We start from the raw sequence: 26,738 nt of genomic DNA, 5'->3' as shown, positions 1-26,738 counted from the left end.
TCACAAAGCATATGAAAATGGAAACGTACCACCTAAGGGTGGTGATTCATGCTAATTAAATTCTTGGCTGCTCTGAAATGGACAGTGGAGATTCTAACATCAGAAAGAAATCATGTCTTTGCTGCCTTAATTTCTCATCAGAAGCAATGAAAAATTATGCAAAAAAGTTAGTTTTGGGACATGAGAGCATTAGAAGGTCCTTGGGGACTTGTGTTTTTCTTGACATGATTGAGGAAGGTGTGTGGGGTGTATACGTGTGCATGTATTTCTTTGTATAGATAGTAGAGGATTTGTATGCTCATGTGTGGGCATGTATACAGTGCCTTGTAAGGAGTGATCCCACTGTTAGATTGGGATCTGCTAGATGTTACAGGGCAGAAATAGCAGTGTGGGCTGTTTTTTTTTTTTTCTTCCTCCCCTCCCCCTTTTGAACATTATTCATTACATTATGGTAGCAGAATAGTTCTTAATTCTGTTTTACTCTCTTTGGTGGGGGGAGTAAAGGATTTGGTGTTTAGGAAGGACAGCGGCATTTGCAATGGTTTCGTTGCTGTCCACGTGGCTCTTAACTACTGTTCAGTCTTGGTTTTTGGGAAGGCTGTGAGCATACACAGGTGGGCTAAAATTAGATAGAGTATAGTGTGACTGTTGGGACTACTCATACTCATATTCTGTGGTTAACTTCTGGCCATAACTGCTAGGCACATACATAAATTTTCTTACGTACTGATAAGCTGTGTAATTCTAGTAATGTGTATTACTTTTTTTTTTCCTAGTAGTGAAATCTGATGATTTTTAATAGGGGAGAAGTTCTGTCAGCCTACTGGGGTAAATTTTCTGACTGTGAAATTCAGTGGTTGAGTTAAAGCTCTCCTGCCATGCTAATTGATAAAGCTGAATGTCTGAGCTATGCAGATAACAGTAATACTGTGAGAAGAAATCCACTCAACTTTTTGTCTTGGAAGAAGACTTCGTTCTGAATGTGTGAACTTTCCTATAGAGCATGTGGGATCACTGCGTTGAGTATATTGCTCTTAAAAAGTTAACCCAGCTGGAACTGATACATAGGGAAAATTGTTCTCTTCTGTCCTTTTGCTTAGGTTAGGCTACCCAGCCAAAGGTCTGGTAGCTCAGTGTCACTTGATGGTTCAATTAAGCCAGTTCTTGACCTGTTCCTATTTGTTCTCTTTTCAGTGGAACTCCTGAAAGTGGATTTCCTGAAGAATTGTTCTGGCAGTGGCACTGAAATTTCATCTGTCCTTCCTAACAGCCCCCGGGGTTTTGCAACTTACCAAATGGGAACAGGGGCAATAGGGCCCATGGGAAGAAAGGAACAGCAGGTTTTGTGGCTAGCTCCTTTGATAGGAAGAGGAGCGGGCCTCTTCTTTTAAGTAATGTGGGAATGAGCTGGGAATTACCTTGCCCATATGCTCAGCACATGCTCACTAAATTCTTACTTCTCAAATGGGCATATGCAGTGAAAATATGGTAGGTCTGTAGAACAGGCAAGAACAGACAAGACAGGCCAATAAAGACTGGTTGCTACTGGGAAGGGAAAGAAACCTGTCATCTCTTAGATGCTTCCCTAAGCTTAAATATCATCTGAGTCCTTTGGCTCTTCTGCTTGTGTGGGTGTATTCTCTGTTTTCATTATAGAAGCAGAACTGATTCATCCATTTTTATTAAAAAATAATAGTGTATCTCAAGAAACAACCTTTCAGTTAGGTGATTGGATACTGAGTTTTTTCTGTCTCCTAGCTGGCTGTAGGTAAGATTATGTTGGCTGAAAATGATTTGATTGTGAAAAACTTGGTTATTTTCAACTTCAAACTATTACCGTAAAAGGTTTTAGGATTCAGTGGAGTTGCACTGTACCCATCTCCATAATTATCATAGTTACTGTAAGAAAACAAAAAAGGCAGTTATTTGTATATTTGTGTGGCTTCTTATTTTAACTTTGCAGGGAAAGATGTACAATGAGCTTAATGTTCATTGTCATAGTTGTTCATTACCTAAAATGGAATTCAATCAAAATAAAGTGATATTATATGCGTGACATTGAAAAATATTTATCACCAAGTACGCCCAATATCAGCACTTAGAATAGTTGTCAGGCTGTAATCTGAGAACAGAGGAGGTGTGTGTAACGGGGGAGGCTTAAAACTAGGTGTTGGGGTTGAATTTAGGCCAGGTAAAATAACATAGATGAGAAGTGGTATGCAGAAAACTTCAGAAGAGGATTGTTGCTTATATCATGCATAATATTAAAATGATTTTTTATTCAGAGCTCTAAAATAGCTATGAAGTGCTTTAGTTTTTCCGCACATGCGGCATGAAATGTTCGAAGACAAATCAGAATTAGGCTAATTCTTCTGTATCTAACCTACATCTGGTCACTTGGGGTAAGGTTTTTATGCATTTAGCTGTCTAAAATGCAGATAAATATCTATGGGGCTTTTCCTAAAGCATCTTAAAGCATTGAAATTAAACTACTCTTTAAGCTTACATAAAAGACTAATGCATAAGCGCATATTCTGCTTGCTCTCTCTGACAGTGTTGTATGTGAAAAGAGAAGATCAGTTTGGGCTTGATGCTGGTAACCTCATTCATGTGGCTCTTGCTGCGAAGCATGTTCTGCTTGCACCTGCGTTCAAAATACTGTGGAATTGTATCAACTTCTTGCCAAGCCAGCCTAGTATTTTGCCCAGAAAATGGTAGAATTGACTTTTGTCTACTTCCTGGGGTTCTTCAAACCCTGAAGAGTTGTCTCTCTCTTCCAACTTCTTTGGTTTTGTTTTATGATGTTACTCTGAGCGTCTCAAGTGACTGCTCCTGGGAGTTAGTTCTGAAGTTATTTTTCATGGAAGGTTGATAATGATATCAGATCAGTAGACATTGCTTTCAGGTCTGGTTTACTTTCTGAAAGATGAGGGCACTAGCACAGGTGCTGTTTAGGGTTGTAATCTGAAATAGGTGGCATTTAAGTTACTCTCACTGTTTCTGCTCCAGTACTTTGCCTGGAGAGTGGCTGATGTAGCAAAAAAGCAACAACAAAAAATAATCTTAAAACTTGCAGGTAGGTCTTGTTTAATATCTTATGTACTTATTAGGAGAGGCTTTTGAAAATGTCATCTCTTGCTAGTAATTTTGGTGTTTCTATGATAGTTGTAACAAAACAACTGCTAGGAGAATAATCCTTACTATATTTGCTACAACTTGTGTTTTTGAAATGTTAATTCAGGGAAACTTAGCAGTTGTGTGTATTGCAAGTGGAAGCTTATGCAAATCACAATTCTGAGAGTTTAATTTGATTCCATTGATGTTCCTTTGTTCTTGACTTCTAAATCTCTCAGGTGCTAAAACTTCTATGGAATTTTATGCAGGGAATTTCATTGTTGAGAAGTTAGACTTGCTGTAGAAAAGACAAGAAGATGACTGTTATGCTCACAGGCCTGCAAATTGCTATTGAAGTGCTGTGGTATTTCACAGATAACTGTTACAAATCTACTTGCCTTCTAAGATCACCTTCTCAGAAGAGTCTGTCTTCTTGACAGTGTTGGCTTCAATGGAGGAAAATGAATTTTGGATAAGAAATATTTATAGAAGAGAAGATAGTAAAGGGAGGAAGCAAAAGATTTGGGGAGTTCCTGTGTTGTGTGGCTCTTAATGTTGCTTGTGCTTTGCAAGTAATGCTCTGACTTGTATTTGGCAATATAACCACTTCTTCTATTGACATATTAGCGTATAGCTCTGTTTCACTTTCTGTATATTGCTTTAAACTCTCGTTAGCAAGTATTTCTCTTCTAGGTTATACAAAAGAAAATCCCAATGTGCATCTTAGACTAATCTGTCTCGTAGCTGATCTCACTTCTGTGGTTTGGTGAGTTTTGGATTAAGATCAGTAGATCAAAAAAACCCTAGGCTGCCTTCATAAGGTAAAGCCAGGCAGTATAGTTAAATTTCCTTAGGATTCTTGACATTTTTAAACTCTAGTCTTCCTTATGGTATATCAGAAATAACTCTTAAACAAATAATTACAAAGGAACAGGAGGAATGAATTTGGACAAGACTTGTACCCAGGAAAGTCCAAATAATTGTTACATAGTGCAAAATAGTTCATCTTAGCTGACAACTTCAAATCCTTTAATACACAGTCTATTTACCTTTGCAGCAGATCTGTAGTATAAAGTATAAATATGAAAATTGTTCATCAGTATTTGAAACAGACATTCTGAAGCTGCATCATTTTTGTTTTTTAAGGAGATAGGTGTGTTTGATACTTTGTTCAGAATACTTAGAATTATCTTGTTTGGCATTCGTATCTTAAATGTGCTGCTGTTGGCAGACATGCACAAAACTTTTCTTATGCCATGACTTTAGATATTCGTACAATGACATTTTTTCAATGCTACTGTTGTAGGCTATGCTTTTTTGTGAAGTCAGTCATGAGAAATTGGAACTAAAATTACTTGTCTGGGGAGCAGGGATGCTGAAGAGCTCTGTCAGGATCTGTTTTCACTAGGTATCAAAAACTAATTGAAAGTTTGCACTCCATTCCATAGTGCATGCTAATTTTCTCAAAAGAAAATTTGGTTTCTGATGTGAGAAAACTAAGGTGGATCTAGGATCTGAAAGCAGATCTGGTTGCAACTTTTGCATGCTTATAAAGCAATGCAGACTAGAAAGGAGTGGGAAAGCAAGAAGGAAACTTGTGTTTGTTCTGTTAAAACCTCTGCCAACTCTAGTAGTGTTCTTCAAGTGCAATGCAGATTTCTTTCTGCTTAGGACAGATGCATACAGCGATAATAGATGCAACGGAAATATTTTAAGGAAGAGTCCATGATACCCAGGGACTTAAATTTAGTGTTGTAGGAGCCCCACTTTGCACTGCTTCATAATCTTTAAGTGTCCCAGTATGAGAGGAGAATCAGGCCTACGGTCTTTCTATTCCTGGGGACCAATTGTGTTTCTAAAAAATCATGTACATTTAATTCCTGTTGACATCTGTGTTTCATCTGGGAGTAGTAGGTCACAAAACTTTGGCTTGATTGCTTACCCAGCTAAGCTGGCAGGAGTGCTAGAGTCATACCGAGCTGATCCCTGTCATGCTTCTAGACTTATGCTTCAGAAATAGTATGAAGATATGAACAGGCCAGAGTTGCTGTTTGAGAAAGTTTTGTCACTTAACAAAAAAGCTTAGGCAAGTAAATTAAGCAAGTACAGCAGTTTTTGTTGATGGAAGTGCTGTTCCCGTGCTATGGAGAAGCACAGAGTCCATTGTAATCATGAGGCATATATTCCTTACACCTTTAAAGTTCTTGTGGGTGTTTATATTCTCTGGTAAAATTAGTTGTCTGTTGTGGTTTGTGGTAGGTTGAGGGAAGTAAGTTGACTGGTTAAGAGATTGTGAAATCAAGGTATATTAAGGAGAAAAAGGTGATTTTCAGGGGACTTGCATGTTTGCTAAGAACTTCAGTAGTAGTATCTTTGTCCTTACTCTTCCTTTCTTGGCTCCTACTGTTGCTGCTGGTAGGTCTAGAGTTGTGGGAGGAAGTGGCAATGCCTTTGTGGTTATAATAAATGAGGACATAGTGTAACTCTGCCACTGATCAAAGTAACCATGACAGCTTCTGTTCACTGAGGAATTCTGTTTTAGAAAAACTTGGAAAAGGGGAAGTGTTACTGATGGAAAGCAGCATACTGATGGATGGAAGGATAGGTTGAAGAACCACTGCACAACTGAAAGCTGATCTCTATAGGTTCTTTTTGTGTAGAAGGTTTGCTCCAGTTTATGATGTCTGATGTTGAGTCCTGTTGTAAATATATAAAAAAAAACCCCATCAACTTCTTGAAGGAAACTGATGACACGAAGGCTTTGCAGTTGATGTCAGTGTGCTGTCCCTAGAAAATGGGGAATAGCAAAACAAACTTGATGCTTTGACTCCATGCAAGTATGGCCTCTTTGTACAGCTGACTGTTCAGTTAAGATACTGCTTTGATGTTGTCTCAATATTTGTACAGTTTTTCGATCCAGGCAAATCAAGGCTTTGGGTGCTTGCATCTCTAGTCTTGAGATATTGCTAGCATTCTCTCCTAGAAACTTCAGGGATTCTGTAGAAGTAATGCAGTAAGCTGCTCAGCCCAGCTGGAGGAATCTCTGAATCTGAATTCTCTCAGTGCCAGGAGGCACACAAGGCGCGAACATCGTTCTTCGACTTCGATCAGTCCGCGGCTGCATGCTCTGAAGTCAAGGGCCACAGCGCAGTCTTCCGTCGGTTTCCCCCTCAGGACACGACCGATCCAGCTCCATCTCCTCCTCCTCGCTTCGTTACCGATTTTCTCCATCCCCGCCATTTCTGATGCTCGTTGTTTCTGCAACTTTCCCCCCCCCCCCCACCCCCGGGAGGAGGTAGTTGGCCTCCTGCCCAAGCCCGGCTGGAGGAGTTGAAGATAAATGTAGGTAATGGAGATGGAAGATTGAATGAAGTATATTTAGATTACTTGAGCATACCATGGCATGAATAAGAAATCTTCACCAAGAGGTGTTGTTTGTAATTAGGAAAAATAGTATGGCCCCAAACTGCTGCACTTCGGTTTTGGTGGGTCCTTTTCTCCAGTACCCTTATCGTTGCCATCTTCCCTGCTACTGTGCTGTACTTCCCACAATGCTATTTAGTGCTGTTTCTCTGTTCTGCTGTGTGTTTACAGTCTGCTGTGGAGGGCAAGAGGGTAAGGAGCAAGTGAGTGTGGATGCATGCTAAATGTGAAACAGGCAAATGTGCTGTGCCTGTTGGGCCTAGTATGTTGGAGGAGATGTCCTGTTATGTCTGGTGTTTTGCAGAGATGAATTCTTTTTGCAGAGGAAAGGATCAAATTTTCTACTTACTGAGGGTCATATTGTAACACAGGTATCTTGAATAAAGCTGCCTTTTTAGAGTCTTAAATTCCTTTAGCTGCTTTAAATGAACTCTGAGTGACAGACTGAATTGATATAAAGGCTGTTTAATGTGGGGAGGAGAAGAGGTAGGGTTTTAAAAAGAGAGGTCTAACATTGAATTAAGTGGCATTAAAACTTCCTAAGTAGTCTACAAGATCTATTGAATTGTAGTGGTGCTGTGCTAGATAAGTAAGTAATAGGTCTGTTCATAAATGAAGGATTGTAGCCCAATTCTTAGGCCAGTTTTTCTGTCTTAGAGAAGGCCATTTACTTAATTAAAAATTGGAAGATGGCTTGTTAGAAAATAATTGTTTTATATGCATACTAAGACTTCCTTCATAGTGCCTTTATTCATTTAAGTCTTAAGACAGGGTTTATATACAGGTCACATCCCCTTAACTTTTTCTTTATTGAAAAAGTACAAGAAACTTTTATACTTGGACTCGCGGCATTGTGGGTAAATGCAGCATCAGCCTGTCCTTGCTAGGCAGTCGATTGAACAAAACCTCATCACGAGAGGACTGCTGGGATGAGTTGGATAAATGTAGTGTTATTTCAAACTAGATTTTAAGGCCTTATCTAAATCTTAATTTTCCTTTTCTCCGCAGAAAAGTGTTTCTTTGAAGGTCAGTTAAATCTCTGAATTGCTTATTGGAGAAGCCTCAGACTGTCCATTGACTTCATAACTGCTTATGTTAGCTTTTGGATATTTTCAGTAGACTGCATATTAAAGCCACTCACCTGAACCATCTGTCCCCTCAATACTCATCATCTCACTATGTAGTGAGATAAATAAACATTCCACAAACAATAAAACATTCCACAGCACACTCATTCGGTAATACCCGTGTCTGTTCAGTATCATCAGGCTGCACAACGCAACCTCTCATGTCCAGTATTCTCATGTCTCACAGTACAACTTCATCAAACAAATTTTTATCTGAATATGTACATACTGTTGGTCATGCAGAACAGAAGTCTAGCTAGAACTGAAACTCGTCAATAGATATTGAGCAATGGACCATTTACTGTGAATGAGGGTTTCAAGTATCAAAAGGTAGATATGTGATTTTTTTTTTTTGTTAGTGTTGCCTGAAACAGCTCTTGGTTGTGCTATGTGGTGGTGTTTGGTGGTTTTTTTTTTTTCTTTTTTTTTTCTTTTTTTTTTTTTTAATTTCCAGGATATTTTCTGGGAAATGGTAAAACATTCATCGTGAAATTTCCTGTTCATCTCTGGCATTTGACCTACATCTAAAAGTTTACTGGGCTGTTTGTTCTTTTTCAGGTGTCATGCTTCAGACAACCAAAGAGGGTGTTTGTTAATTTTGTTGAGTGACAGACTGGGTGGTGCATGTGTGACAAACCCCTGAGAGGCCTCTTTCAGGCTGTGGAAATCCACAGTCAAACCGAATTATTGGGGAGGGGCCAGTCTGGCAGTCTTGCTTGTGCTGTTTCTCATTCTTGCACATTCCTTGGAAATAGTTTGCTGTTACTTTGTAAATAAGAGAAAATTATTTATGGAATTCCTTGGTGGGATCCTGAAAAGAAGAGGAGAGGATGATGTCAGGTTCATCCTAGTCTGTTTCTGTATTGGTTTGCACCTGATGATCCAAGAGAGCTTCTGGAGGTGAGAGGCGTAGTGTGTTTCAAGGAAAAAGCTGAAAAGGCGTGTGCTTCTTTTTTGTGTGTGTGTGTCAAAGGAACTTCATGCTGTCGTGGGGAGACTGCCTAGCTGAGAAAATGAGGTTAGAGATGCAGATTTCCTTCTGGAGAAGGAACTAGTCTCGCTACTTATTTTGGGGATTTGCTTCTCTTATCTGTAAGCATGTGAAGTACTGCTTTTGCAAAAACAGCTTTGGATAAAGGTGTTCCTAAATCACTGTGGGAAATGGGGAATCTGAGCTGTATCTAAAGGATATATTCATGTTTGGGTACTTTGTGTTTTCTATATAATAACAAAAAATGTTCATTTTGATACAAATGCAGAAAAAAATAAAATGGAGTGTTGAGAACATCTGAAAGAGCCATACTGTTGTACTCTGTACAGTGTCCTTTGAGTCGGTAGTTCTTCATTTCTCATTGCAAACCAGAAATACCAGCCTTTTAAGTAGTCCTGGGAGCTCTTTCATTCAGAATGGGCAGGTGTATATGCACAGTCTGATGTGGTGATCCTAAGTGTATTATGACCAGTGTCTAAGTTTGACTTCCATCAAAGGTGGTGCTCCCTGTAGAAATGCTCTAGGCTTTTTTTTAGCTTGTTCATATTGAGCATTAATGCGTCTGTGTACTTCGGAATTGGACAATGCAGGGGCTAATGCATTTTTTGATGTACAACTTTAAATACTGTGTTTTTTCTCTTGACCTTCAGCTAAAGATGCCTCTTATGAGCTAACAACAAAAATGTGCAGACTGAGTACAAGTGCACATGAAGTAGGGATAAAATAAAACAATTGCATGTTAAATCCAGACTTGTTTTAATCCGCTGTATAAGATGTGTGGTATTAAAGTCATTCCTTTGGAGGGAGAGCAAACTGTGGAGGGAAATCGCATAAAAGTAGCAGCACTGGGGAGGAGCTGTCCTGGTGATTTGAGGACCAAAGGCTCAATAGGGTCTGCCTATCCCTCCTGTAAGGGAGTGAATTAGCACGTGATGTTCTTTGCCATTCAGGACATGGGAATGTACTGAGCTGCTTACACAAACCTTGGCATGAGACTACTAGCTATATGGCCAGCTATGCTTCCTTAAGCATGAGATAAATGGTTCGAGAAAGGAGAGTTAAAAATCTTGTTTTGTAAACTTTGTTTTATAGTTTAAGCACCTAGCTCTGTACTACTATGTAGTGACTTACATTCTACAGAGTTCTCGTGTATCTACAAATAGCCGATGATGTGGTAAGGTTTTACAGTCCCCAGTGTTTGAGATGTCGGCAAGAGTCACTTGTTCTTCCTTTCCATCCTCTTTTTTTGCTGTTTCTATATGGCAGATGAGTTTCTTGCCAAGATAGGTTCCTCCTCCGCTCTAGATACACCTGGCTCAGGAGAAGTGCACACAGTACTGCTATAAAATTCATCAGCTTAATCCATGAGCTGATAATGTAACCCTTTAACTAACAGGCGTAACCTGTTTAATTAATAAACAATTATGATAACAATATTGGAAGTCTTAGTTCAAGCGGACTCTTCAGCCGAGTATAGGACCTAAAGGCAGGGCATATATATAAAGATAATAGTGATGTATGGCTGTGTGGTAGCCCAGTTGTTCCCTTCACATAATAATTTTTATTTGAATCAGCCACTTTGCTATCAAATAAATGCAGCTGGTATGGTAGACAGCCTGGAAGGTTAGCTGACTCTTTAGAGTCTTAGTCCAGCTGAGTAAAAATAGAAATTACTGAATATTGCCTACTTTCTTTAATTTCCAGCCTTGAATTACTGCTGAGCTCATCCTGGTTTTCAGCTCTGCAGACTTCTGTACGTGGTGGGCAGTTTTCCTTCTGTTTAGCTAATATGGGTACTTCTGGTAAGCTGGCTGCTGCTTCCTCTGTGAAAGCTCATCTTTGTCATGGCAAGAGACCTGCTAGCAGCTACGTCTGTATGTCTTACATGGAGTAAGCTCTTTTTTTTTTTTTTTCTCCCTAGGATACACTAGGGCACCTATTTTCAGAGTTTTACTGCTGTGTTCAGTTGTATAGATCATTGCTCAGCACTTCTGCTGCTCTTAGTGCAACAAGCAGTGATAGACCAATGTGTTCTGAATGGTTAAAAGGACAGAGGCACAGCACGCCCCCAGTTTTAAATATGAAAAATCCCTATGTGATCTTTATCTTGACTTTGTTAATGTCTTTGCTCTCATGATTGAGGGTCTCTTTAAGAGTTCTGTCAGTGCTCTCCATTTGAATGTTATCTTTGGATGCTGTAAACTGTTCATACTATTATAGTGTATTACTAATACTTTGTAACTGAAGTCTATCTGGAAGAAGAGGTTATAACTATGTATTTTTCAGTCAAAACTCATCAAGACAGGAATTCTTCCTGCTTGTATGAGATCACAGGAGTGTTTCTATCCAGACTGGGCCCCTTGGCAGAGTAACAGTAGATTTAATATTTAATTGCAGATTCCCATTGATTCTTAGACCTGTGTTTTAGTAACACATGCTTTATGAGTTTGCTTTCCATCTTGAACTTTGGAGTTTGAGGAAAGCAGACCACTTCCTAATTTAACATTGAGCTGCTTGTGCTGCTGTGTTTTCAAGGTGGAGTTTCCCCTGCATCTGAATATCTTTTTTTTTTTTTTTTCATTTGTGTTCATTTGTTGAGGTCCTGGCTCTGTTTTGACCTTACAAAGTGTAGAGAGCTAAAATATTCGGGAGGGAGCACAGAATGAAAGAGAAGCGCTATTACAGAAGGCTATTCCGATTCTCTTGCAAGTGAAGCTAGCCTCTACCCGTTGTAAAATGCTGGTAGGTGTCTGAAGTCTAAGGTTTCTGCTGGTAATGTTTTGCAACTGCTGCTGAAAGCAGTCTTAGTGTGTTTTTTTTCTTTCTTTTTCCTACATGTAAACACTAGCCTATAATGGAGACAATGCGTATATGTGTGCAAGGAATGTAGTATTACCTAATTTTTACAATGCATAGCAAATGTGCTTCTCCTAAGCCATTTTTCCTAATAGAACACAGACGGCTGTTTCTTCATTGAAATACAGTATGTTTTGTAATATAATGTAAAAATGTAATTTTTAATGTAAACATTAAGTATAGTGTAAAAAAAATGTTGCTATAAAACCTTTCCTTACACTGATAGAAATAAAACTGGAGAAGATACTTTATTGTAAGAATTGTTGTAACTTTCTGCAAATACAGATCACGAAAAATGATTTTGTAAATAACCTAGCAGCTTGACGTCCTCTTGCTTAAGTCTGCTCTTGTACTGAGTATGCTTCATTGAGATCAATGCAGGCATAGAGGAGGTAGAATTTGGGGTGAAGACCAGTTCCTGGGTGGGTGTAGCAGCTGGAAGCATTGTCTGGAGTGTTTGGTGACTGGCTCTTGATACTCCTGATGACACCCCCCCACCCCCCCCCCCGCCCCGAGTCAGGAGTATGAAACACTGCTCAAATCTTTTCTGCCCACATTTCTCATCTGTCTATGGAATTGGGGAAGTAAGATGCAGTATTAGTTTCTTGCTGATAGTGGTGGTCTAAAGCTTGTTCTGTTTCTTGGTGTGGCTGCATCAGTTCTTGCTTGGGCTCATTTACTTGTTCCTTCATCTGTTGCATACAGTTATTTTCACAGGGTCTTCTAGTAGGAAAAAAATGAACTTTCATGCTTTTTTCATATATGCATGCAGGTTGCACATTCTTCCTTTTGAAACAAGCAGTGTCTGTACTATAGCACTGTAGGTTTTTTGTGGTCGTCCCTGTCCGTCCCGCCCCCCCCTAAGTCTTGCTATAGTTGATGGTGATATTTAGGGAATAGGAGACCAGGAAGAAGGAAAGGCAGTCTCTTTGTTAATATTTGCAGGTGTTAGTCAGAGGTATCAGTATTAGCCTGAGGTATCACTGTTAGTCTGAGGTAAAGCTCTGTTTGAAATGGGCACTTCAGTACGGTAGATTCTAGCCAGCAGCAGTATTCTTGGAGTGAATGTGGCAATAATATAGAGGAAACTCCCTCAAAAGTCAGCTCTGATGTCTTGGCAACTGTTGCAGTTCTGGATTTATTTTATAAGGCTTTTTGCTTAAAAAAGGTGATGTTCTTAACTGACTTGCAGACAACTATTCTGTTTCAGTTTTGCAGTACTGGCACATCTACAGATACTACACAGATTAAGATATTTTAATCTTTTAAGCACAAAACTTATGATTTCTAGGTTTTCAATCATTAATACAAGTACTAGAATGAAACAAGTATTTTTACTCTAGTGAAATTGAATAATCTGAGAAGCTCTCCCTAAATAATAGTCTCTCTTCTTAAATATGGACCGAATTGACATGACTCTTGTAAGAGCATCTTTCAACATTCAAGTCTATTCTAACCAGTATTTAAATAGGCAGGAGCAGATTTGAGTGTTTCTAGAAAGGGTGATGCAGCTGAAACACGGAGAGGTTTTTTTAAAGAAGCAGTGAAGAACTCCAAAGAGGAATTCTGGTATTTCCCATCCTTTTACCTAAAATAATGAAGACTGCTATTTTCAGGGCTGATAGAGAATGTGTCTGAACTGTGTATCAGAAATAAGATAGTTTTAATTCTTTTAGAGAAGGGTTTTGTCAAAAAAAAAAAAAGTGATTATGAAATAGTTTGGTTTTATCATCAACCCTTATATCACCTATTCACAAACAGAATTAATTCAAATGATATTGGGGAAAAATTGTCAATAAAAGCTCTCTAAACTGAGGCAGTTGAAAAACTGACTTGGTGTTAAAGAAAGATTCAGCTATTTTTAGAATTCTTTAATGCTTGTGGCCGATTGTGCTGCTGTTCAAAATTGGCATGGCCAAGGACTATTCAAACTGTAATGGTGTACTGATTTAGAAATATAAAATTTTTTTCCAAAGCACACAAAGATGATCTGTAGTGCAGGAATTGCTCAGCTTGACGTATGACTTGGTGTGTCAATATCAAAGCACAGAGATTTGGCCTACTGATTCAAAGTGGTTTCTACCTGAATTAGCACAATCTGGAGATGGAGGTCATGCAAAACTGCTCATTTGTTTTGAGCGTTGAGTAATTGCAGAGAGGAGAATAAAGGCAGGATTATTTTATTTAAGCTGCTTGAAAGATGGAGCTCTGGAATAACTTACTTCCTATAATAACTTACTTGGTTTGGGGTTTTTTCTGGCATTTTAAGGTTTAGGAGCTTTAAGAGACAATGTTTTAGAACTATCCTTAACACATACACAGTGTGTCACTGGGTGGAATCAGTACTTGACCCCAAACTTACTGAAAAAAAATTACAGATCTGTTAGTTGATGTTGAAAGTACTTGGACTGTAAAATTGAGAACTTGTTTCCAGGGTCATGTAGAAAAAGGCTGGGCTAAAGGCCCATTTCGGATAGCAGTGCTTCCAGTACTGTTGCTTCCTCTGTTAACAATATGTTATCCAGATAATGTATTTTTTTTATTAAGAAAACATTCTAATAGAAAGCATTAGGTTATCCACTTACTGAACGCACCTTTACAGGACAAATTTTGGAAAAAATGCTCCTTCTGTTTTGGGATTAGTCGGCTTGTGATGTGGTGGGTGGGGAGGAGAAAAGTACTTTTCTGTTTGCAGGAAGGAACATTCTTGCTTCTGCAGAAGTTGCTAGCTTGGAAGTGTGTGTTCCAGCATACAGTCTCTGAATCCTTGTGCAGATGGTATTTGGCACTTTTGGTATCATCACATTGAGCAATTAAGTGCTTACAGGTTAATTGGGATCATTCTTGTTTCTGCAGGTGTGGCTTTACAGCTCCTTAAGGTTGCTTTGGAAAGTTGCTTTTTTTGTTTATAAAATCACATTATCTGTATGTTCAGAAATCGATTATGGCATTGCAATGATTCTGTTAAAAATGTTAGCTTAATTTCAGTAGTGGTCAAGAAGGAAACACAGTGGTAGGATTTTCTATTTTTTTAGGAAGGGAACTGAGAACAAAGTGTATTTGAGAGGATATATTTGAGGATATCAGTATGGTACTAATAATCCATGGTGCTCCTTTATTTTGAATAGTGTCCAACTCTGGTCCCCAACCTCAGAAAGGACACAGCAGAGCTGCAGAAAGGTTCAGAGAGTAGTAATATGATCAAAAGCATAGTATGGCTTTCATAGCAAGGAGGAATAGGACTCTTGAGTGTGGAAGAGTGAGGATGGAGGGAAAGACTGAGAAATGAAGTAAAGGCATGATTATTATGGAGAGGGGGAATAGGGTCTGATTACTTGCTGTCTCCTCTGCTACAAGGAGGAGTTTCTCAAGTTAACAAGTGGCAAGGTCAGAGTAACTAGAGAAACTGTTTTTTTACACATGCACGTTTAGGTTGTAGAACTCCTTGTGACTGTATGTTGCTGAAGGTAAAAGCTTGCTTGGGGTTAATGCGGGATTAGACAAATTGGTAGAGAAAAATACATTGGAATTGATAATTTAGGGGGGGAAAAAAAAAATAGCCAGCCACTTCAGTCTGTCTGAGGAAGCTTCTGAGGTACAAATTTTTTTTATGACTGGGAGAATACTCTGTTGAAGTATCAGCATATATTTCATATTCTTATGCTCTGACACTCATTTTTGCAATTGTTCTGTTGATTTCCCCCCTCCAGTTAGGGACAGGTGTCTCTGGAAAGAGTAAAACTTTTTGCTGCTGCTGGAGGCAGGATTCTGGGCTAGTCGAATCCTCTGTTTGTCCTGGTGCGACTGTTTCTTCAGCTGTAGTGGAAGGATTAGCTGCTTTTTGGTATCCTAATTTGGTGACCAGAAGGTAACTGAATCCCTTATTTTGGTACCATGTTAGTGATATGGTTCTAGCTTATGTCCTAAGCAAGGGTATCTTTATTTGTGCATGTCTTCTTTCTGGGTATGACTGCCTGTGAAGCTATGTCAGTCTTTGGAACTTGTACCATTAAGATTCTATACAAGCTGACTTGTGTATTCGTGAATGTCTGTAATTGGGCTGCAACTTCACATCTGTTAAACCATGCTTTGAAAAACAGAAGTCTCACTTTGTGTTCCCTGTTCATCTTACTGAAGAAAACTAAATCCTTGTAAATACTCTTGTCTGTCTGCAATTGTTACCAGTGTATTAGGGAGGAAAATGGGTGGTGCTGAGTGGTTTTATTGTTACTTTAAAGATGAAAGTTTCTGTATTCTAGTGAAAATTAACCTTGTATGCTGCCAGTGACTGCACTTGTGTTCCTAAAATTGAGCATCTCTGTGAGGTGGCTTGGTATGTGCATTTGTGTTGACAGCTTTGGCTGGAATGCTTTGGAGCTGTGCTGTGACCCTTAGCTTTGTATTGATGACTTTTTGTTATTTGAGACTGACCAGTTCTGCCATTCTGAGGAATTCTCTAAGTCATCATTTACAGCTTGTCCCAACAGTAATACGTGTAAATTAGTTACTTCTGAGGGTCATTAATAGTCTTTTCAGTTAACCAGAACAATATTTGTATGCTGCTTTGATTTCTTTTGCAGACTTTTCAGTAATCTTACTGTCTTGTTCTTGATCAACTGGCATTTAAATAAGATCACTTCTTAAAAATGGAATTTAAATAACATATCTCTTCCTGTTCTGAAATCAAATTTCATATGAAGATGATGTCCCTTAGTGTGCTTATTTTTTGTTTCCTTCCATGTCTGGCCAAAGAATCCTATTATCATTACACCTTGCCAGGAATAAAGCTCTTCTCCCCATGTATCAAACTTCCAAGCAGAACGTTTAGCTATTACAGTGTATTGGGGGAGTTGGTATTGTTCCCTTTGTCAAGTTTTTGAGGCTTTTCTTCCATGAAAATACTCTTGCTCTTTTATCCTGCAGCTAGTATTCATGCGTGGCCAGGTAAAACTGCCGTGCTTCTCACGGTTTTGCTGCTGTCTGGGGCGTTCTAATGCATAATGAGATTGCCATGTCCAGGTAGTTTGTTGCATCCCTCCTTTGTGGTTGTCAGTTGGTTGGCTAACCTGGCGAGAAGACCCCTGGGACAACAGTCAGGAGATTCCTGGTTTAGAAAATTATCTCTAATTTTTAGCTTTGTAGTATAAGTAGATGAGAATTTGTTTTCTGAAGCTCATAAAAATGTGAGCTTGATAGATAGACTACTTTCAAGGTCAGTAGTTGTTGCTGTATGGTAGAGGTCTTGAACCCTTTTTGAGGAGGAGCCTTGGAAGTATATGTTCACATAAGAAACTCTTCTATTAGTAATTAGTTATTAAATTAATGCTTAGTTTGGTAGGACAAGAACTTGTTACTCTTAAAACTATACTTACCTATTTTAAGAACTGTCAAGAAACCTTTTGAAGCAATAATGTTGATGTAATATATCGAAATACCTTAGATCTGTTGGAGTAGATGAAAACTTTACATCTGCGGCTGGAGCAAGTGGGAGGATTTGGTAAGAGCTTATATCTCGGACAAAAGAAAGGCGGGTGGATTGAGAACAGAGGAATTACTGAGGTAGTTAAGGAGTGGCCTTATTAACTCAAGTTAATCAAGGTTATGTGGTAAATAGATGCAGATTGATTAACAGTTGTTAATTGCATATGCAGCTGATAAATTGCTGCAGTTGCACTTAGCATACTTGCCTCTCAAGGCATCAGGCATCCTAAACTATATTAACATCTTATATAAAATGTGTCTCACTTATTGGTTAACTTGCCATAAAATCAGTAACTTCAGAGGGATTACATGGAAATCATGTAGCGTGAGTTAAAATAATGAATTACAAGGATTGTTAAATTTTTGTGATGGATAATTTTGGAGGAGAGGGTTTTTTTTTGGTCACTTTAAGCACTATGTATTTTCGAAGGAGAGGCAAACATTGACATCTCATTTGGATAGCTTCATTAATTCAATGTTTTAATTTAGCCAGGTATGAAGTTGCTCACATGTGAGATTGACTTTACACTGGAGTTGTGATGCTGGGAAAGTCTGAGCATAATAACACCATTGCCTTCACTTAATTGCTATACTGTCCTAGCGTATGTAGAATTGCAGCTGATAGTTTCCAGTTTGCATCTTTGCAGGCATGGAAGTATTGCGTTTGTGTTTGTTCCATGGCTTTCATCAGTGCTAAAATGTATGTTTGTCAGGTATACTGAAATCTGCATGCTGTGTCTCATGCCCCTCCCTCCCCCGCCCCCTCCAATCTGAAACCATATAATCAAGATTTCATGTATGCTCAATAAGATTGACCTTGGGAAGAGACTATAATTACATAATTATCCTGTCTGGATAACTAACGATCAGACTGGGAGGTTGGCAGTCATCTAGAGCCTTGGCTGTGTTTCTAATCCTATTTTAGGCTATTTAGATTAAAAGTTTAGTGTACTGGGAATGTTCTGCTGAGTTCATGAATGAAATACGTAGAAGCTTTGTAAAGTTGGTAGCTTGACAATCTAATAGGCAACGTCTGAGAACTTGCACCTAGAGAATAAAATCACAACGTGGTATAGGGCTTGGTTTACAAGAGTGCTTGAACATCTTCTGCTTCCTTCAGTTTTAATTAATCTGATATCTGAATGAAATATTCAGATGTCTGTGAAAAGCAGTCCCTGTGTTTGGGCAGTTTTGTATTTTTTTTTTCATTTGTTGTGTCAGAGAAAGTTGAAGCACTTATTGCTGTTGGGTAGGTAGTGTGCTTAATTTTCTTCTGAGCTCAGGCAGCTGGATGAACCATTGTTTGCAAGACTCAAGCTTTCTTCACTACGAAAGCATTTTCCTTGCCCCACTGTTTTATACATTATTTGTTGGTTGTAATTGTAGAAACATGTTCCTTACCATTGCTACATGTAGCAGCAGTGAAATGGTAATCATTCCCACTTCAAACTTGCCTTTCAAAGATAAGGTGAAGTGGGTCAGCATCTGGCTGCTGCCAACAGTGCTATGGAAATTTGTGCAGGTAATAAAAGTTACATTGTTTTACAAATAAGTAATTTTTTTGTTATAAAATCTTTTTTTCAGTTACTTATCCAGATGTGGTTATACTTGGCAAAGGTTAGGGGACCCCTGCCTTATAAGCTGGTCCTTAGTTTCTTCTGTATCCTCCATTCCTCCTAGATGAGAAATCTTGCCATGAATTTGATCTAGTGTGTCCACCTTTATTTCTCTTATTTTTCCCATTTATAACTAAATTAACTAATCAGCTCAATAATCATGGTTATGGTTCAGGAGTCAAGATACTGTCAATCAGCTGACTGTTGGGGAGGCAACTCTTGATATTTTGTGAGTATGTTTATGCATGGGAGTGCCTTATAAGAAGTCAAAGTGGTGAGCCCTGTCAGAGGCTGTTGCTGAGTTACCTTCAGATGCAAGCAGAAATGCTGTGTAAACAGCTGCAATATCTGGAGGGGGGTTGTGGGTGGGTGTAATTACACCATGTAAATGGAATTACGTATTTTGGACACTATTTAAGATGATACTTGCCTTTTACTATGCCTTGGTATAGGAAGTTGAACTGCAGGATTTGAAAATGCACAAAATTCTTCCCAGACTGAGATTTCTTCCAGATTCTCTATGCAAATGCATCAGACCTAGAAGTAGTGGAAAGTACTCTTTTTCATTTGGAAGAACTCTTTTTGTAGAACTCTACATGGAGCAGTGTGCCCCTTCAAGTGCTACCTGTTCTTGGTGTGTTTTCAACATCAATGTGATGACATTTGCAATGTAGACATTCAATTTTGTGTCAGGTTTCCCAGGATATTTTTTTTCTTTTGTTTTTGTGCTTGGTGAACTATGGTCAGTAGAAGCTTCACATTCTGTTTGTATAGCATGCAGAACTACTGATTTCTGTATAAACTCAAACTGTGGGTGAAACAAGAGTTTCTTGCTTAGAAAGGCAAGACAATATGCTTTAATGGTGATTGCTTCCTTCCTTGGTAACTTTGCAGTGACCGGCTGGTCGGTCTTAAGTGGAAGCATAGCATAAATTACTTGTCTGACTTGAACCGCTCTTCCTTGAAGAATATATTTTTGTAGCCAAGAGGAATATAATAGATAAACTTATGATTTCAGGAGCTGTGGAAATGGTTTTATTTAGAAAGGAAGGAATGGTCCTTTAGTCACACTGCACTTTTTACCTGAGCTCTCAGTGTGTCATCTTTTATGCTTGTCAAAACAGAAAATGGTGATGAGTTGTACAGCTTTGTGTTGTATGGATTATTACTTAATAAAAAAGTAGTTTTACTTTTTAAACTAGACACTAAAAAATGTAAAACCTTCAAATTATGTTTTCAACGCAATTGAGTCATTAAAGCAAGAGTTTGGCAAATGGCAAGCACAGTTTTGTTTGCATGAAAATAGCTGTGAAATTTGCAGATATACAAGATTCTGGTTTAACCTAAATGCTAGTATAGCGCGTTATCAAATGCGGAGTTAAGTCAAAGGTTAATAAGCTGTCTAATTGTTATTTGTCATATTATGAACTTGTTTGTTTTTATCTGAAGATTAGTGTTGTCATAAAGCTACAGTGTTGATATACCTTTTTAGTATTTTCAGACTTTAGAATGAATTAATTTTTTCTCTTTTTCTTGACAGTCAAGAATCCCTTGAGTGAAGAACTAGAAAAAATAAAAGTAAGTAAAACCACTTAATATTGAGATTTTAATCTGTCAAAAGATTCTGTAAAAACAATATAGATCTGTTCAGAAGGATGCAGTTTCAGAATGTTTTGCATGAGATGAATGCATTTCTTGCAACTCTTAATGTTTTAATTTTTTGGTTTTCATCTTGGGCAATATAACTAGGATTACAAGATTTGGCTGTGGCCCGCTAGTTGCTTTATATACTAAGAAAATTTTACATAATTTGTGTTGTAGAGCTATGAGGAAAAATTGTGTTGTAAGTTTTGAGACTGAGTGTGTCGGTTTGTCTCTTACTGTTACCATTTGGCTTCTCAACCTTGAAAGGACAGCTGGTAAGAGATGACTGACTGGAAATTCCACGATCTTACTTAGTGCCATAGAAGAGCAAGGGTTAGCCTCCTTCAGAAACTGGATTTAAAAGTTTGTCTTTTTCACTTTGATTCTATTCTGTTACTTGTTCCTGTCTTTGCTCTTTCAACTGGAATATCGGGATAACCGTTTTTGAGATGTCACCATTGAAGGGATCTGTATTATTCTTAGCTCTGCAGCATGCGTTTTGGTGGTTCTCTCCTCTGGCCTTCAGTCTTTCTGCCTGGACCATAGACATAGTGATCTGCTTTTGCTAGGCATGTATAAGCAAGTATTGCAAGGTAATTGTGTGGGTGGTTTTTTTTGTTGTCTAGGATTGAGCTCTCCAAAAGTGAATAATGCATATTTTAAGTAGGTAGCCGTGGCTACTTTCTTGGGCAGAAAATGTTTCTGAATCTTTTGAACAAATTAAATTTTGTGGGGTCGATTCTGAGGATTCTTTCAGAATTACTTTAGCGCAGAGAGAATGCCTCTTGTGCATTGGACTTGACAGCTTGAGAACCTGTTTTGTGTGTTACTTTCTTCTGTGTCTCTTGTGTACTGTTCCATAGTAATCCTACTCCATGCTTGATTGTTAGCTATGAAGGTTATACTGTTCAGTTCCTTCCTTCATGTGGTCTGACTGTTAATTTATGAAGAAATAATTTGGTGACAAAAATGTTTCACGTGTCTGTCTCAGTGTAGCTAATGGTGAAGTCATGGGTGTACCTGCTGGCAAATAAATGGAACTTGGAGTACTGCTGTTGGTGTGTGTGTCTGTGTGTGGTAGAGGACTGATTTTCCTCTTCTGCCATGCCTAGTATTTTCCAGCCAGGAAATGAGTTAATAAGGTTGGTTAGTTTCCTGGAGAGCACCAACTATATCAATTTAATCTCAATGATAGTTTTGTAGGACCAGAATAGGGAGAGGTGATGCTGGTAATTATTGATATTGTCTATGGGAATTAATTTATCAAACGTTTCATCAATGAAAGAAGTATTCTGCTTTTTGGTAGCAGTTTTCTTGTGGAAAAAAATAGGAGCATTCAAACTTAAAATTATGTCAGACAGTGCTGGTGTATTAGGGAATTAAAATATATTTCTTTTTTTTTATGTGAGTATAATCAGCAGATGCACAAACTGGAAAATGACTTTCCTTGCATATTTTCTGAATAAAGGGTCTAGTCTTGTCTCAGCCATTTGACTCTGCCCCAGGAGTCAGAGCCAACTTCAAAAAACCCCAACATTTTAGAATGGCCTTTAGTACTCAGTGTATGTAACTGCATCTTCATCTTCATATTTTGAATGATTCCTTCTAATATAAAATGTTTCTGGATATATTTCAATGAAATTGCTCAATATCTTGATAAGTTTAACTCCCCTGTAAGCAACAATCATCTCATATTCATGTTTGTTTTGGGAATTAGGCCTTTTAATGCTAGTGGCATATGCAGGAAGTATCAACAATATTGCATAGTCCACAGCTTTCTGGTGGTGGTTGTGGTTTTATTTTTTTAATTAATTTACTGTGGTTTGAAGGTAGACAGCAAAAATCTTTGCTATGAATTTTTTGCGGGAATATGACCAGATGGTACCTTAGTGTGGCTTGTATGAAGTGTCACTGCACATTTATTAAGAATAAAACTCTTGGTTTTTTATATAGTAGCTATAAAAAAAAAAAAACCAAACCCAAACCACCAAACTTTTTGGGTCATTTTGCTGTTTTCTCAGTAGTATTAAAGTAACCTTTTGAGCTGTCAGTTTTAACTGGCAGATCCATCAGAGTTCAGGCTGCAATCTAGTTTAGTTTCAGACAAGATCTGAAAAATCAATATTGTGAATATTTTGATTCATAAATCTATTGCTTGCATCATTGTTGATGTGTGAAACACTGCAGCTTTCTACCTGTATATGTAAACCATTTTTTTTCTCATGGTATATAAAGATTTTTGGGTAAATGGAAGACAATGCATCTCTACTAATGTTTGTTTTAGCATTAATGTGTTTTTTCTAATTCTAGGAAGATGAAAGAAGTCTTATGATGAACAGCTTATATGCACTTCATGATAAATTGGCACAAGTAGCAGGTAACACTTTAAAAATATTGTGACTAAGAGTGTTATCGCAACAGCTACAAAGAAGTCTGTGCTTAGATAGTGATTTGCAACAACTGGTTTATGCTGGGGCCCTGATAGCCATTTTGGGAAACTAGAAATCCCATTTCTAGTAAACTTACGCTGCCTTTTTCACCAGTGTAGCACCTTTTGTTGCAATGTTTTTTAGTTAACGGGATAGGCTGTTGAGTATTGTCATCCTGTATGGTTTTTGATCTAATGTCTTAATGCTTTATTAATCTGATTTCATTAAAAGGTTTAAATATGCTGTATGTGGACAGGAATATGTACTTCTTTTAAAGGTAGTTATTTCACTATGGTGGAAAAATATCTGAAAACCAAAATATTTTGCAACAATCAGAAAATGTTACTAATACAATGAACAGTAGTGGCTGAACAAGGTGCCTTGTTAGACAAAATAGTCCAACTTAACCATACTAATTATATAGTAATGAAATACTGCTGTATATAGTAATGTATCAGAGATGGTGTTCAGGATTAGTATTAATTATTGAATAATCAGAGTAAAAAACACAGTGCTTTTGCCTAGAGTCATAATTAACACAGCTCTAAACTGCATAGGTATTTACACATCACAATCAGGAAATGATAAAGTTAAGACTGTATTTATAACTTTTGCATCTGGTGAGTGTGAGTTACAGCAGAATCTATTTCATGACTATTAAGCTGTTTATCATCCTTGCTTATTTAACCCATAATGTGTTTAGGAGGCAGTGATTTAGGTTTTTTTGGTTTTTAAGCTTTACTGTTCTTTGTGCCAACTATTTGTCTTGCAACAGCAAGTTTCACCAAGAAGCATTTTCCAGTATTATCAGGTGCTACAGACATTTCTCAAACATTAAAAAATGTGGAATCAATGTGTCAGATACAAGGCTGACAATTTAATATATCAGGGCTATTAGGAAATCTGTGAGAAATTTGAGCAGCTCTGTAATACCTGTAAATTGCAAGAGTAATCTTCCTGCAGAAGCTTTTTGTTTCCAGAGCATTTACAATATCTGCAGTGAATAAAATAGATGTTTGGACAAAACCCACAAATTTCTTCTTGTTTACATTATTCTTTAACCCAAAATAGTGAAAGAATGATGTTTAACCTGAGTGCATGCAAAATAATAGTTGCTTTAGTTTTCATTTTGTTGCTTTCTGACTGTGAATGTCTTGCAGTGTTGATCTTTCACAAGGCAACTACATCTTGATACATTTTTATCTGTTTCAAACTATCTCATAGATGGTAGTAAATAATTGTGCTATAAATCATTGGGGCCAGAAGATTTTTTTTTTTTTCTTCCATGTGGGGTAGCCAGCCTGTGGCGTGTAGGAATGTCTTACGAGACCCACAGCTGTGTGCAGTAGAGCACTGGCTTGTGTGAAGTGGAAGTAATGGGTTATGCTACTTGTCTCCCTCTTTTCAAAAGAAAATATAACAGCCTGCTGTTACCTTACTGTGTCATCTGGCCCTCTGGTGGCCATACAATAAACAATGTACTTGGCTGGATAAAAAGGTTTGGCACCTCATTTCTACAACTGTGAAAGAAAGGGAGTTTTCTTCATTAGCTGGAGCTTACTTATGTGCATGTACACTTATAAAAATGTTTACCTGTCTGACTTATGAGAGGAATTTGTATGCTCCAAGATGACTGTGTTCTTCCCAGGTCTCAAAGGTGTATTAATCTCTATTAGTCTGTTCCTGGCCAGAAGAATCTTCAGTACTTACTTTCAAAAAATATAGCTATATTTTCTGGTTAGATGATCCCCCAAACTGAAGCTGTATTGCGAGATTACCTGGTTGCTCAGCAGAGTAGCTTTCATACAGTCTGAAGAATGACCTAATTCATCTGTATTTAGACAGAAGTTATCCTCAATGCCAAGTTTCTTAAGGTATGAGAGGAAGTCACTTGCCATCCATTTTTGAATACCATATTGATGTAGACCTGGCACAATATCTGGAAGCTGTTTAAAAGTCATAGAACAGAGAAAGCTGCTAGAGAGATGCAGGGTTTAAAAGTGCTAATCTTGTACACAGTGCACCACTTCAAAAGAGAGAGAAGTAAAGGAATATAGTTTTACTAAAAGTGGTGCTTTTCAGGTCTCTCTGTCACATACTTGGAAAAGTTTCTCTCATTTCATACTTGGCTATGAATCATTTGTTCATGTTATAACTATTAATATTAAAAAGGCAGGCTGGAAACTTGCAGTAGTCTGTTCTGTTAAGCTTTATTCAACATCTTGACTACCATGAAGATGGTCACTTCACAATTTGGTTTCTAGCCCTGTTTGTTTTATTAGACTTCTTATATTTTTACTGAGCTAGTTTCTTGCCTTGTCAACTTCAATTGGAGAGCAAGTGATGGGGCTTTTAGTTTAGAAGGTAAAACACTTAAAATTGTTTGAAGGAAGAAAAAGTCAGGTTAATTTTATTTGACTTCATATATTGTGTTCCAACTGTAGATGTCTGTTCTGTACTGTGGTGCTCTGATATGATGTAAAATGATTTAATTATCCTATATAAAAATGAATTGCCTGTAATGCATCGCTGTTCTCAGAATTACTAGTCTGCCAAACCTATGGTGAGTAATGCCTACCTCACAAGAAACTAGAGGGAGAAGCAGTATCTACTTGTCCAGTTCTGAGTTGAAGTTTGTGTTCTGCTGTTCTTGTCTAATGGTTCAGCCTTTCTTCAAAGCAGCAACTTTTTATAGACAGTATGTATTTCAGTGCCTAACACTTTCTCCTAAAGCAAAGTATCTGCTTTATTTAAATTAAACTTCCCTCAGGCTTATGTTAATTACTGGATGTCTTTGTCTTTCATGGAGAGACTTCAGTAGGTCACATCCATTTTTGGTCAGGCTTGCAAAATGAATAAACCTAACTACTATCTTCACAAGAAGCAGCCCATGGGTATGACCCTACTTTCTTGAACATAAAGAATTTTTCTTTAGTTAGATGTTTCTTTTGCTTGGCATTCTCCACAGAGTGATGATCTGTCAGATTTAGACAGTTTCCTTCTGAGCTAATGCACAGTACAGGTCTTTGAGATGCAGAGGTGAATTAGACTTCCATATGTAATAAGGCTCACTGATAAATCCATGGCTGGAAGAAAATCCTGGCAAAACACTAGAATTACTTAATTTCAAGTGTCAGCTACCGTGTCTGATTGCTGTCACAGGCTCTCTGTTCTGTCACTCTCTTAATCTTTAGTTCTTCAGGTAATAGATATTGTGCTGTTCCCAACCAGTGATTTAAAGACTATTTAGCAAGTTGTGGTTTTCTGCAGTGTTGTTAAACTGTTGAATTTGTCTTTGGGAGATCAGGCATTCTTACTTGTTCTCGCAACACTAGTTCTGCCCCTGCTTTTCTTCAGCTACCCACTTTAGTGTCCTGCTGCAAGTAACCTGTAAGCGTGAGACCTGCTAAACAACTGTTTTATACACTATTTGCTTTTTGTATCGGTTGACTGTAGCACATCAAGCTATAAGCTAGAGATCTGTGCTAAATCCGTGTGCTGCTTAAAGTATTAGATTTCCACTGGGTTTTGGTTCTGGTACTTTAAGAGAATGATTTACATTGTAAAGGAAATATTTTAAAATACTGAATATTTCTGTTAACTTTATATGCTGCAGCTCATAAATTAAGCTAAATGCCCAAATGAAAGTCAGTTTCAAATATTCTAGCCTGCATGAAAAAGCAGATCTGACTTATTTTCTGTATTGAAAGCAATTGTGAGAACGGACTTAAATGTTTCTTTAGAACTGAGGCTTTAGTTGGTTTTTGTTACTGTTTCTGGGAGAAGAACTCAACTTTGTATGTGGCTTGCCCAAGTACACTAACGTAAGCTAAAAGGTAATCTTGTGATCCTTGCTGGGATGTGTTACTTCTCACCTCCATACAAAGGCAAGTAGAATGGTTCTCTGATTGCACTTGAAATTGAAGTGATCTGTGCCCAAGAAAAGTTTGAGCACGAGGATCCATACTTTCTGCAAGCTTGCAAGAGACATTTTTAAGAGGGGCAGTTTTTACGAAGAGCTTGGATGTATCTTGCAGCAGACCTGTGTAAAGTTTTT

General features: G+C 37.9%; 1 protein-coding gene across 3 annotated transcripts in view; it reads left to right on the top strand.

Annotated features, from left to right (window-relative positions):
- The window catches only part of LEMD3 (LEM domain containing 3), a 52,100-nt gene that overhangs the window by 2,335 nt on the left and 23,027 nt on the right, over positions 1-26,738 (top strand). For all 3 annotated transcript variants that reach the window (XR_014227837.1, XM_082308299.1, XM_082308298.1), the window contains exons 2-3: positions 20,149-20,186; positions 22,563-22,629. Coding sequence is in view for 2 of the 3 variants with exons in the window: in XM_082308299.1 (XP_082164425.1) it covers positions 20,149-20,186; positions 22,563-22,629 (105 nt within the window). In the remaining variant the exon portion in view is untranslated. The remainder of the gene's footprint in view (positions 1-20,148; positions 20,187-22,562; positions 22,630-26,738) is intronic.

Source organism: Platalea leucorodia (assembly GCF_965183815.1).
Source record: "Platalea leucorodia genome assembly, chromosome: 4".
In the NCBI taxonomy this organism is placed as follows: Eukaryota; Metazoa; Chordata; class Aves; order Pelecaniformes; family Threskiornithidae; genus Platalea; species Platalea leucorodia.
This window is presented reverse-complemented; position numbering and strand designations above follow the sequence as displayed.